This window comes from Chenopodium album, chromosome 10 (assembly GCF_948465745.1).
Source record: "Chenopodium album chromosome 10, dcCheAlbu1.1, whole genome shotgun sequence".
NCBI lineage: Eukaryota > Viridiplantae > Streptophyta > Magnoliopsida > Caryophyllales > Amaranthaceae > Chenopodium > Chenopodium album.
The window spans coordinates 28,158,172-28,171,623 of record NC_137843.1 but is presented as its reverse complement, the minus strand read 5'-3'; the positions used below and the strand labels follow the sequence as shown (position 1 = coordinate 28,171,623).

General features: G+C 37.9%; 1 protein-coding gene across 1 annotated transcript in view; it reads right to left on the bottom strand.

Annotated features, from left to right (window-relative positions):
* Positions 1-1,606: 1,606 nt before the first annotated feature.
* Positions 1,607-13,452, bottom strand: part of LOC145565118 (uncharacterized) — a 35,412-nt gene continuing 23,566 nt past the window's right edge. Inside the window, exons 4-5 of the mRNA XM_081625213.1 lie at positions 1,748-1,928; positions 1,607-1,645 (exon numbers count right to left, since the gene is read on the bottom strand). Coding sequence (XP_081481339.1) covers positions 1,607-1,645; positions 1,748-1,928 — 220 coding nt within the window. The remainder of the gene's footprint in view (positions 1,646-1,747; positions 1,929-13,452) is intronic.

Here is a 13,452-nt window from a genome sequence, read left to right as displayed (position 1 = left end):
CCCACAACAATGTCATAAGGCCATAAGGGACACAATATCGACTTATAACTTAAGCAATCTTAGCCATTTTTTTCCCCTATTGATGGTAAAACTACTCACCCTCGTTACAGGCAGATAAATACATTTAAAATCTTATCACTTCATGAGATCGAAAAAAATAAAACTTATAAAATTTATTAATAGATTATGTATATTTGAAAAAAAAAAGAAGGTCAATATAATCTGGTCGTTTAAGTTAAATTAAGATGTGATGCCTTTTAATACAATTGTTGTTGAAAGAGGTGTGCAACACACTCACAACGGGCTAGGCTTACTAAACAATTACGATGGTGGGGCCGGACTTATTTTTTTGTATAAACTATGCACATCCTTCACTTAAACACTCACTTGTAACGTGTGACAATGAGCGCCACATCCAGATCTTCACAAACACCTACGTCGGCATGCAGACAAATACTTTGCCACCATGGTATCCCAGCCAAACTATCTACTTCACGGAGGGGATCAAATGCGGGAAGGCATTTCTTTGGATGTCCATATTGGCAGGTTACTAATTATAATCTTTAATGTATTAGTTGATGCATTCTTTGTAATCTTGTTTAATTGTAGATGAGTAATGGACCGATACTATGTTTCAGGATGACAACAAAATTTGTGGGGTCTTCGAATGGGACATTCACCAGAAGGCGAGTCCTATCCCGGATGAAGGACAAGAAACCTTTGCCCTTTTGGAGTCAAAGCTTGCTGACATTATAATCAAATCAGACGAAGTCCACACAAGTGTTTTAAACATGAAAAAGGAGATGCATAAGGAAATGGTGGAGGTGCTGCGTCAAATTGCAGTATTCTATGATCAGGAGAAGTGGAAAACCAAACTCATGAAATTACTTTTTGCGACACAAGTTTTTCTATTTGGATTGCTACTAGGTCTGTTGTATTGAGTAAAAAATGCTAGTGGTAGTATTAACATAAAATTTGTGTTTTGTTGGTTTTATGTTTTAATAAACCCGCTAATGGAAGCTAACAAGTTAGGCTTATGTACCTGACCATAATTAGACTAGTACAACTGGTTGTTAATTAATATTAATGTTCAATGTTTTATTCTCAATGTTAATAGTAGTTTAAATGTTCGATTTCATTAGTAATTGTGAATTATTGTCATCCATTATAAACACTATATTTGCCATTTTAAGCGCTAAATGTTTCATTAAGTTAATTTAAACTTAACCACTTTCTCATTAAAGCAGTAATTTTTTTCATCAATTATAAACTTCAGCACTAAATTTGTCATCAATTATAACCAATTTCTCATTAAGCTAACAGAAATAATTTTTTTCGATGCCATTATTGAGAATGTAGTCATTAAAGTTTACTAAGAAACCAAATCAAAAGTACACATTGCATTAATATAATAATTATCACAACAGGTGCGGTTTCACTTCATACACTTTGACTTAAAACTAAAAATTAAAAATGAAATTGCGACACTTAAAACAACATTAAAATAGTACACTGAATTTTGACACATCCACCCTTAATTCAACAACACAAGATAAAAAGACACAAACTCCTTCAAATCGATGAACCAGGCCCAAATTCAAGTTTCTCATACTTCAAATAGCTTCCGATGAGATTCAGGGTGACCCTACAAAGGATAAAGGTGATTATTAAAGGATTTAAAAATAGTATAATTTGTGTTGCAAAAAATTAATCTATAAAAAATAATTATTTAAATTAGGAAGCCTACCTTGAAAAACATATCAGCCTTGATGAAAGTGGAGTGTATCCTTAGCTCCTCAAAATACACACTATCACCTTGCCACAAGATCACTATCCCACCACATATACCCTCATCAGGCTGACTAAAGTGGAAAGTGTAGTTGCCAGGTAACTCAGAAACAAGCTGTGTAGTAGTTGCTAAGTTGTGCCTTGTTTCGATTAAGACAAAAATAGCTGGATGATGTTTTTCATGAATAAGACGGAATTTCTCAATCAAGGAAGGCCTAGCAATACCCCTTACATTTGGTTGATGATTATGGTAAATTAAGTGTGATTTGCTAGGTTAGGTGATTGAGAATTGTAACATTTGTGGATTGAAATTATTGTGTTGGTTGGAATTGTTAATCATTGTGAATTTTGTGTTGGAAATCTTTGTGGATTGTGTTGGATTATATATTTGGAATTGTTTAAACAGGTACTTGGTTTTAATCGGAGGTTTAAAGTTAAGGAGGTTGTTGTGTGGTGAATTTTGGTGTTTGTGGTGAGGTATTTTGATTGAACCTCTTTACCCTTTTTCCGCTTTTTGCCACAATGGTTCTTAAATTGTTTGGAGGTGGGGGTGGAAAGAAAAGAAAGACTTTCGGAATCCAAATCAACGAAAACAAAACCACTGAAAGCCAAAATCAAGAACAAAACCAAAATAATGGCCCTCCATACACTAGAATACCCGAGAAATTCAAAAAGTACTATACCGAGCTCCCATAGGGAAAAATCCTCCCCACGAGATTTTATGACCAGCATGATTGTTAACTCTTAGGCGTATATGAAAGTGTTTGTGATGAGTGTCATTTATGGCACTCTTAGGCTAGGTTTTCTTTATAGTTTTATTCTCATTTTTAGTCCTTTTTGCCGTGTTTTTACATAATAATGCTTGCTTTGCGTGTTTGTGAGTAACTTTAGAGAAATGCATGCTTTTAATGGTTTTCTTGTCATTTTGTTCATTTCTCGACTATTTCTCTCGATTCTTTGTTTCCTTGATTTTTTTTGTAGGAGTTTCCCGAGGTATGACCACCAAGGAGAAAGCTCGAGCGCATTCAAGAAAGTTGATGGAGCAAAGTTCGGGATTCCGAAAACGCAATTCAAGCTAGCTCCGCGAGCTCGAAAGCTTTGGAAGTTATGCTTTGGCTTGAGGCATTCAAATGCTTGGAAGATAAAGGAGCTGCCCTTCTCACGAGCATCGCCTCGAGTGCACCAATGATAGGGATGCTCGGGAGTGCGGAGATTGATCAAGCAAGCAAAGAAGGCAAGGCCACGAGCACCTAGCAGGGGTGCGCGCGCGCGGCACAGGGGATGCGTGCACGCAGACCCACCTGTGCGCGCGCACCAGGCGCCCCACCCCCTTCGCTCGTTTCTTCTATTTATACCCTTAAACTTTTCCTTTTTGGGGGGACGACTTAATTTGTACTTGACATATATTTTTCCAGAATTAGTAGAGAGAGAAGCTTAAGATTACTTGATTGTACTTGAATTTGATCTTAGATTTCAACTTGATCTTGGATTTCTTCTTCTCATCAATGAAAGTTTGTGAGATTTCTTGCCTTTGAATTTACTTTTATTGCAATTTCCTTTAATTTTTGAATGTTTGATTTGAATTTCTTTCTTTGCTTTAGAATTTGTTGAGAGATTGAATTCCTTCTTGATTAAACTTGAAATGAATATGATTTTGATTGAATTTGTTTTGTTCCTCATTTTCACCATGATTAGTGAGTAGATTAGTTGCTAGGGAGAAGGGGAAGCATGCTAGATTGATGATTTTTGCTAGTTGATGATCCTTGATTGATTGAATTGTTGCAATTAAATTGGTTGACATGGTTGTGCATGTGATTAATTAGACTAGGAGTGATCAACTTATAGGATTAATCTAGATTGCATTGCAAATTTCAATGACATGAACCCTTGATTTGAGAATTGCTTGAATTGATTGAATTTGATTGTGATTTTCCTAGTTATCCATTCATAGTGAACCCTAGCTTGGCTTATAGGAGATAGCTCTTGAATTCCTTTGATTGCAACTATTGTTTGTCCTTTGCAACGTTTGAATTGATTGAGTGATCCATCAATTAGTATAATCATTGAGCTTGCATGTGGAACCTATATCCCTAGTGTTTAGTGTATTGAATTTCTCGATTTATCTAGTTTTCTCGATACCTTAGTTACCAACCGCATCTTCCCACAATCTTCGAAGTAGCTTGACCTAGGCTATAGCTTGCACCTGCTCATTCCTTTGGGTTCGACCCTTGATTTACCATATACTCGTATTAGGTTGGTAGAGTGTGTATAAATTTTCTTTGGCTCTAGGAAAGGGTAGAAAACGACCTACTTTTCCCTACGTAAAAAATGGTGCCGTTGCCGGGGACTACACCACAACGGAAAAGGAGTTTTTGGCTATTGTTCATGCTTTTGAAAAATTCTGTTGTTATTTGTTAGGTTCCAAGACCATTGTCTTCACAGATGATGCGGCTCTCAAGTACCTTTTTCCCAAGAAAGAATCAAAGCCTAGGTTGATCCAGTGGGTGCTTGAACTTCAAACTTTTGATATTGAGATTAGGGATAAGAGACGAGCGGAAAATGTTATGACGGATCATCTATCTCGTCTTGAAGATTCTCAAATTCATGATGATGGTTCTCCAATTGAGGATAGGATGCTTGATGACTTCTTATATGCTATTGAGACAAAGGAGCTCCCTTGGTTCACCGACTTAGTGAACTTTCTTGCATGTGGGGAGTTTCCACCTTCCTTTTCTAAGAATCAACGAAAGAAGCTCAAGAGAGAGGCAAGACACTATGTGTGGGATGATCCCATATTGTACAAGCGAGGAGTCGATGGCTTACTTAGGCGTTGTGTTCCAAATGAAGAGGTGCCTAGTGTTTTGAAGATGTGCCACTCGGATCCGAGTGGTGGTCATATGGGTGTTTCTAAAACCGCTACCAAGATTCTTCAAAGCGGTTTATGGTGGCCGTATCTCTTGAAGGATTCATGGGGTTTTGTTAAGACATGCGACCGTTGTCAACGAGTTGGGAATATCTCCTAGCAAAATGAGATGCCTCAACAACCGATTCTTGAATTGGAGGTATTTGATGTTTAGGGAATTGATTTCATGGGACCGTTTCCCTCATCTTTTGGAAATCAATATATTCTTGTTGCGGTGGATTACGTGTCTAAATGGGTTGAGGCCATTGCTTCCCCAACTAATGACCACAAGGTGGTAATGAAGTTGTTCAAGAGGGTCATTTTTCTAAGGTTTAGTGTTCTAAAGGCGGTGATAAGCGATAATGGTTCTCATTTTATTCACAATGCCTTTCAAAAGATGTTGCGAAAGCATGGAGTTCATCAACGATTTGGCCTTTCATATCATCCTCAAACAAGTGGCCAAGTCGAGGTTTCCAATCTTCAAATCAAGTTAATCCTTGAAAAGACGGTTGCAAGAAATAGGAAGGATTGGTCGGACAAGTTGGATGATGCTCTTTGGGCTTATGGAACGGCTTTCAAGACACCTATAGGTACCACTCCATACCGCCTAGTCTATGGAAAATCATGCCATCTCCCGGTTGAGCTCGAACACCGTGCTTTGTGGGCAATCAAGAAGATAAACTTTGATTTGGCAAGTGCGGGGGAGAAAAGGTGGTTAGATCTTCATGAGCTAGAGGAGCTTCAATTTGATGCTTATGATTGTGCTAGTATTTACAAAGCTCGTTCCAAGGAAACTCATGATAAGCTTATTGAGAAGAAAGAGTTTTGTGTTGGTGATAAAGTTCTTCTCTACAATTAGGAAATGAAGTTGTTTCCAGGAAAGCTCATGTCAAGATGGAGCGGTCCTTAATTGGTTAAGAATGTCTTTCTTAGTGGTGTTGTAGAGGTTTCAATGATGGATTCTTCGTCTCCATTTAAGGTCAATGGCCATCGACTCAAGAAGTATTTTGATGGTGCTTCTTTTGGCCTTATTCACATATTGCTTCTCCGACAACCACCTTAATAGGTGGAGAACGTTGAGCTATGACGTTAAACAAGCGCTTCTCGGGAAGCAACCTGGTTTTCTAACCCTTTTCTTTTGATTTTTCATTTTTCTATATCTTTTATTTTTGAGAACTTATCTTATTCTTCTTTGTTTTCTTGATTTTAGGTACCATGAGATTGGATCGATGAAAATTTCCAGCAATTTCGGTGTTAATTCAAGGTTTCACGAGGTTTGGTTAAGCTTAGGTGACAAAGTTTGTTGGGGTTTTATGATCTCGTGTTTGCATTTTTATTGATTTTCTACTCTTTTTCGAGAGAGTTTTCAACTAACTCGTTAGTGCAAACACGAGAGTATGTTCATGGCCGAAATTTTCTTGCTTGGTGCGCACGCATCATAGGCTGCGCGCTCGCACCAAAGGGGTCAGAAATCTAAGCTCATGTTGTTGAAATTTGACGGTTTTTGAACCCCCCCCGTACCCCCTTGGTGCGCACGCACCACCATCCCTGCGCGCGCGCGCACCAAGAGGGTCAGATTTTTAGCTTCTTTTGGTGTGTCTCAAGAAAAGTCAGCCCCCCCCCAAGCCCCTACCTGGTGCGCACGCACCACCTGGCTGCGCGCACGCACCAGGTAGGCAGCGTTTTTGGCTCGTGTTTCAGCCCTAAGCACGCAGCATGCCCTTCCCCCTGCCGTAGCTGGTGTGCACACACCAACCCAGTTGTGCGCACGCACCAGCCACGACACAAAAGCCCCCCTATTTCGTGTCCTCTTCTCCCTTGTTCACCCCCTTATTCACTCCTTTATCTTACCCCGATTTCCCCTTCATTCCTCTACTCTTTCATTGCTCATAAACCCTTTCAATCTCTTTGAATATTCAAGCACATTCATCCTTTTTAATTTCAATTCATCACAAACATACATTAACCTCATTTCAAATCTTTTAAATTTTTTTTAAAAAAAAAACTGAAATTTTCGATTTTGATTTTCGAAAATTTGGAGCTAAAAACGCACCAGGTAGGCAGCGTTTTTGGCTAGTGTTTCAGCCCCAAGCACGCAGCATGCCCTACCCCCTGCCGTAGCTGGTGTGCACGCACCAACCCAGCTGTGCGCACGCACCAGCCACGGCACAAAAGCCCCCCTATTTCGTGTCCCTTTCTCCCTTGTTCACCCCCTTATTCACTCCTTTCTCTTACCCCGATTTCCCCTTCATTCCTCTACTCTTTCATTGCTCATAAACCCTTTTAATCTCTTTGAATATTCAAGCACATTCATCCTTTTTAATTTCAATTCATCACAAACATACATTAACCTCATTTCAAATCTTTCAAAAATTAAAAAAAAAAAAAACTGAAATTTTCGATTTTATTTTCGAAAATTTGGAGCTAAAATTCGAATTTTTGAGTTTGTTTGGGTGCTTGAATCTTAACTTTGGGTGTTCGAATTGTTCTATATTCATCATTTGTGAAATTTGCAAGTAATTCAAAGCTTCATTGAGGTATAATTTCTCACTTTCTAGTCATCTTCTTCCTCATTTTTGAAGCTTGAAACTCTTGTTTGTGCTTTCATGGTAGAACTCCATTGTTGGTTCTTTTAACTTGTAATTTGTGTTGAATGATGTTATTGGAGGTTAAATTAAAGCTTTTTCATGATAAATTTGTATACCTTGCTTGAATCCTTGATTCACCATTGTTGGTCATTTTCTCTCTCATGGGTATTCTATATGATAGTTTCATTTCTTTGATTATTCAATGTTTTGGGATTAATTTGCTCATAATGATTCATGATTTGGTCTCTTGTGTCCAATTTTGCCTTTACTTCATGACTAGTTGCTTCAAGCTTATGTCTCAATATTCATGGCATTGTTCATGTGTGACTATTTCTTGTTTCATTTTTGATTGAATAATGTTTGTGCTTGAATTTAGAGCAATTTCTTTTGAATATTCTTGAACAATGATAATTGTAAATGAATTGCTCATGAATTGCTTTGCTTTGTAGATGGTTCCCATCCGTCATAAGAAGCGTGCTAGAACAAGTTCAAGCAAAGCAAGGCACGTTGTTCCACCTCCCTCTAAGGTGGTAGAGACATACGGCATTGAATTCTCTAAGGAATTACATTGAGATAGGTTCAAGCAACTATCCAAGCGGAAGCTCAAGTCAACAAGATTCTACGATCAAACAACAACCAAGCTACTTGGAATAGATGATGACGTTCGCTACCTAGCCAAGAACCTCGGTCTCTTAGAGTTCTTGGATTTGAGCGCCCCTACCTATGCTAGGGTGACGTATGAGTTTCTATCATCCCTTGAAGTGGTCTGAGAGTCAAGTGGTGACTCTTCGAGAACTTTGACCTTTCAACTTTTCAATAATGATCATCGGTTGTCGAAGTCATAACTTTGTTCATACTTTCGGTTTCCTTGGGCCGTTGATGAAGACCATCTTGTCTATCCGGCCAATGGAAAAATGACTAGCGACCATGAATATGATGAACTCAGGTGGTGGCGGCGTATCTCTGATGAGCGGAAATATGAGCCTCAAACTTCTAAATCTGCATCGATCGTTCATCCGGCTATAAGATACTTTAATCGTATTCTCACTTATGCCCTATGCTCTAAGGACTCTTTGGGAGCTATCTCCCGTGAGGAGCTTTGTTGGCTATGGATTTCCGACCAAGAGCCGCATGAGATCGAGCTTGTTGATTTCAGTCAACATTTAATCAACCGATTTTTGGATATCCGAGATGGTCACTAGTAGAAAAAATGCTATTTGTAACGCCCTATTTGTAACCAATAATTTTTTATTAGTTACAAGTACTATATTTGTAACCAACATTAGCTAATGCTGGTTACAAATACATCCTATTTGTAACGGACAACATAATGTTGGTTACAAATATATATTATTTGTAACGGACAACATAATGTTGGTTACAAATACATCCTATTTGTAACAGACAATATATAGTCGGTTACAAATAGAAATGATATTTTTTTATAACCGTCCAAAGCCCATTATTTTTTCCCTAACTCTAAACATGACTTTAGCCGCCACCCCCTTTTCTTTCTGATCTCTATTCTCTCTCCTCCTCCCTTCTCATCTTTCTCTCTCCTCTCGATTCTCTCTATCCTCCTCCCCTCTTTCACTCTTCCTTCATCCCTCTTTCCTCTTGAATTTCTCTATCCTCCTTTCTCTTTCCTCTTTCCCTCAACCGATCTCTTAGCAATTCATTCGTCCACGAGCATCCATGAGAATCATCAAGCACAAACCGTGCACCACCCATGTATTGTTTCATCAACAACCAAGCTTCACGTACTGTCAACCCATGAACATATATCCACCGTCAACGAACAACCGTGCACACGGTGCTTAACAACCTAGCATCAACCTACAACGCAAGCCTCTGTTGTCAACCCAAGGTTTTTGATTTTTAGATCTATCTTATTTTCATTTAGATTAGACATTAGATCTAGGTTTTTTTAGTTTAAATTTCTAATTGTAATTATTATTTTTTTATGAAATTACAATTTCAATATATAATTTATAGATAATTGTATAATTGTTTATTCTTTTTGAATTTTTGGATTTTTTATGTATAATTTCGGTTAATTATTGAATTTTTTGTTCAATTTTTCAGATAATTGTGTATTAATTTCTTAATATTTGTGTATAATTTTAATGTTTTGTTATTTGTATGATGGTTTGTTGTTTATGTGTGTTTGATGGTGGCGTTTGGTGTTTATTGGTGGTTTTTGTGGCGGTCATGGGAGGAGGAGAAGGGGTACGAGTTGTAGTGGGTGGTGGTGTGGGTCACGGGGTTGGGGCCTGGTGATGTAGGACAGTGTCCTGGTAGGGGTAGTGTGGGTGGGTTTGGGTCATGGGCAGGGTATTTTCGGATTTTGGTTCAGGTTTAACTAGGAATTCTTAACCTAGCATTTTTGCTAGGTATTTTTTTTTTAATTTTCGAAAACAAGCATTTGTAACTAACAATTGATAAGTCCGTTACAAATAGGTACGTATTTGTAACCAACAATGTCTGTTACAAATGATTGGACTATTTGTAACCCCAGTAGTTGTAACCCCTAATGTTGGTTACAAAAAGCCCGTTTTTGTTAGTTACAAATAGCATTTTTTCTACTAGTGGGTGTTTTGCTTTCGGGGAGCATCCAAATTGGAGGAATGATCTTTATCCTCGCTCTTTGCCTAAATGATTCATATAAAGATTTGCTATGCGAGCTCCCTCCGATAGTTGATCTTAGGGAGAAAACGCCTTCTCATTTCCTCAATGTCTATACCCTTGTGAACCAAAAGTTCCTTGATCGTACCAAGAAGCATAATGTTTTCATATGGAAGGTGTCTCGAGTGAAGGATTGGTTCTTGATTCCGAGTAAGGAGGCTACAACCGTAAGTCAAAGACGGATTCTTTGACTTGGAGACCTCCAAGATGCAACATCGACCCCTCTCTTCGCAAGAAGTTAAATCATACAAGAACCGCCTCCAATGATGCTCTCTTGACGGATTTTCAAGCTTTACCCCCGGTTGAACGGGGAGGTACTCCTATCCCTCCTTCTACTTTTTCTTTTACATTTGATTTATCTACTATTCATGCCAAGTTAGATTCCATCACTAATGTCTTGTTTTCCATGCCTTTGGGGCGTGATTCTTCTCTTGGCTATGATTTTCATGCTAATCAATTGTTTCAATACCATGTGAGGAGGGGGGAGATTGAACCTTACTTGAACTACCCATACATCCTGGTTCAACAAGGACCTATCCCTCAATGGGAACCCTTTGACCCTATCGTGGGTCCTAGACCTTTTTCCCCTATTAGAAGGGTCCTCATATCCCTCCTAGTGCTATCATGGGCACCACCCCGGCCACTTACGACTACAAGCGGCCCGGTGGATGCGATTATACATATGATCTCGCGAACCCTATGCCTTTCCCAAACCCCGAGACTTTTGGTAGGTGGGGATTATCGGGAGAGCCGGTTTTAGATGATTGGTCTCATTTCTTTGAGATAGACCGTGCCAAGCGGGAAGGGAGGTTAAAGGGGAAAGCTCCTATTGAGGTGAGTGAGATGGCTAGCTCGGTTCATGTCTTAGAGACCGGTGAGGGGAGTTCTCATTCTACCCCTTCCCATAGTGCGGAGTGAGTCTATTGTGGCTACCCCCCTTTCTTATGTGCTTTATATGATGTTCTCTTTTGCCTATGTGTTATTAGGTTTGGAGTTTGGGGGGTAGTTCATTATGAGCTTGGGGGTGATTTATGTTGTTTGTGTGTTTCATTGTTTTCCTCCTCGGTATTGTAGTTCACTCTTGGTCTCTTTTGCTTCTGGTATTGATCTCTGTGTATCTCTTGCTTCTCTAGTGATGATGATGATGTATTTCTGCTGACTTCTCTGTCCAGTTCTTGGTATTGTTGTTTGTTCTGCTAATCGTTGTCTACTGTGTATCTCTGCTTTTCTGTGATTATGATTCCTTATGATGGTTGTTCGATATCTTGTTTCCTGACTCTGCTTCTGTCTGATGATTCTGCTTCCTGATTTCATTGCTGACCCTATTCCTGATACTATCATATATTACTTTTTCTTTATTTACATACATTTTATCTTTTATATTCTTCTTTTCTTTTGTATTGAAGTTACTAACAATCTTCTTTGTATATAGTCTATATTCTCTCTCACCCTGCTTCGTCGCTTATGCTTTGGATATTGATGCTTCATTAAGGTGCTTTCTCTCTTTGTTTAATGTAGCATAGCTTCGACGCCTGGTGAGATCCTTCTGATCTTCTTTTTATTCTTTTCTCTTGGATGCTTAGTTTAGGTTTAGATTAGGAGAAGTTGAACGGTTCGAGGATGTTTGCTTTCTAACACCTTAGTGTGTTTGGGAACATTGGCGTTGTAGCCGAATGTTCACTTGTTTGTCGATTGGGACTTTTGTGTGTTAGCATGACTTCCTTGTTGCATTTCTACTTCTCCTTTGCTTTTCTATTTCTTATTTTATTTCTTTTTCCTCCTTTTCTATTTTCTTATGTTTTTCTTTTTCTTTTTCTTTCTGTTTCCCTTTTCTATTTTCTTCTACTTTCCTTTTTACACTTTGCTTTCATACATTTTGATTTTATAATTTCCTTTACAACACACACACAAAAAAAAAAAAAAAAACAATTAAACAAAAAAAAAAAAAAAAAGAAAAGAAGAGTAAAAATTAAAAAATTAAAAACCAAAAAGGATTTTGTAAATATGAATAAAATGTTTTTGAGGCATTGCTTTTCTTTCTTAAAATTTTGCTTTTGCTTTGGACTTAGTACTACTTGAGCTTGCACATTGGCTATTATTCTTCCTAAAAACAATGGTTTGCACGGTTTGAGAGTATCTTTGGTTGATTCTAGGATAGAGTATGCTAAGGTAGTCCTTTTGAGCCTTTCTCCCTTCTTTTCAAGCCACATCTTTAGAACTTTGGGCCTTTTGTTTCTTTTTGTTCCATTTTTGGTTTTTGTGAAGCAAATGCTCATGTTCTTGGAGATTGTGGTATATGAGTTTGGATATTGGTTCTTATTTGTGAGCAAGCTTGTGTTTTGTATATCTTGTGAATAATGACAAGTGAATAAATGAAAGCAAAAACCGTCCATAGTTAAAAGAGGCAAGGACGATGAATAAAGTGAATAATGAAAAATTGAAAAAATGAGAAAATGAGAAAAAGCAAAGAAAATTCAAAAAGCTTTGGCAAAAATTGAAAAAAAAAAAGTAAAAATGAAAAAGTTCAAAAACATTTTGATGTAAATGTTTCTCCCTATTTTAAGCATTGAGGACAATGCTTTGTTCAAGTTTGGGGGGAAGGGTCTACGCTTTTTGTATATATGATTGTGGTTATAGCTTTGAATAAGCTTGGGGGTGTTAGTTTGTTTTTGTTTGGTGATTTCTTTGTTTTGGTGTTGAGATTTGGCCAATCTTTTCTTCACAACTTAGGTGTACCACCAAATTCTAAATTTTAAGCCTACCCTCAACCTTTTGCCTTTACGTTATAACCTTTAGGAAAGCCCTTTTGATCTAGTGGTTGAGTCATATACCGAGGGAGAGAATTATTAGTTAAAGCCTAAGGAGAAGGGATGCAAAGTCAAGATGTCGAGAAAACCTCAAATCTATTGTTTTTCCGGTTCCTTCGAGGAACTATTGAGACGCTTGCTAAAAGAAGATTTGAAGCCAATTGGGAAAATGTGCTAAATTTGTTTTTAGATGAAGGTCAATTGCGTTTTGGTAGTTTTCTATACTTAGCATGTCCTATGTTTCAATCAACCCTCGATATCTTAGAACGTGCTTACCATTGTTGTTTTAGAAAGTTTCATATCCTCTCATGTTTTGATCATGTGCAAAAGTTCATTGTATAAGCTCTCCTTTTCTATTCAAGGTTTAAATTTTCTCTTTTCCCCTTTTATGTTTTACCTCCTTTTAATAAAGAGTTATGGGTTAACCTCTTAGGAAACCCTTATGAGAGCATTACTCGTCCTCTAGGGCGATCTAGAGGTTTAAATGGCTTGTCAATTGTTGCTAAAATTGATCGTGATTCCTACGAAAGTGAGTTAGTGTATATTCTCTTATTCTCTAGTCTTTTTTTTTTCTTGCTTGCCTAATTAATGTCATCATTTTCCTTTAAGCTTGATTTTGTTTTGCTCGAGGACGAGCAAAGGTTTAGCTTGGGGGAATTTGATGAGTGTCATTTATGGCACT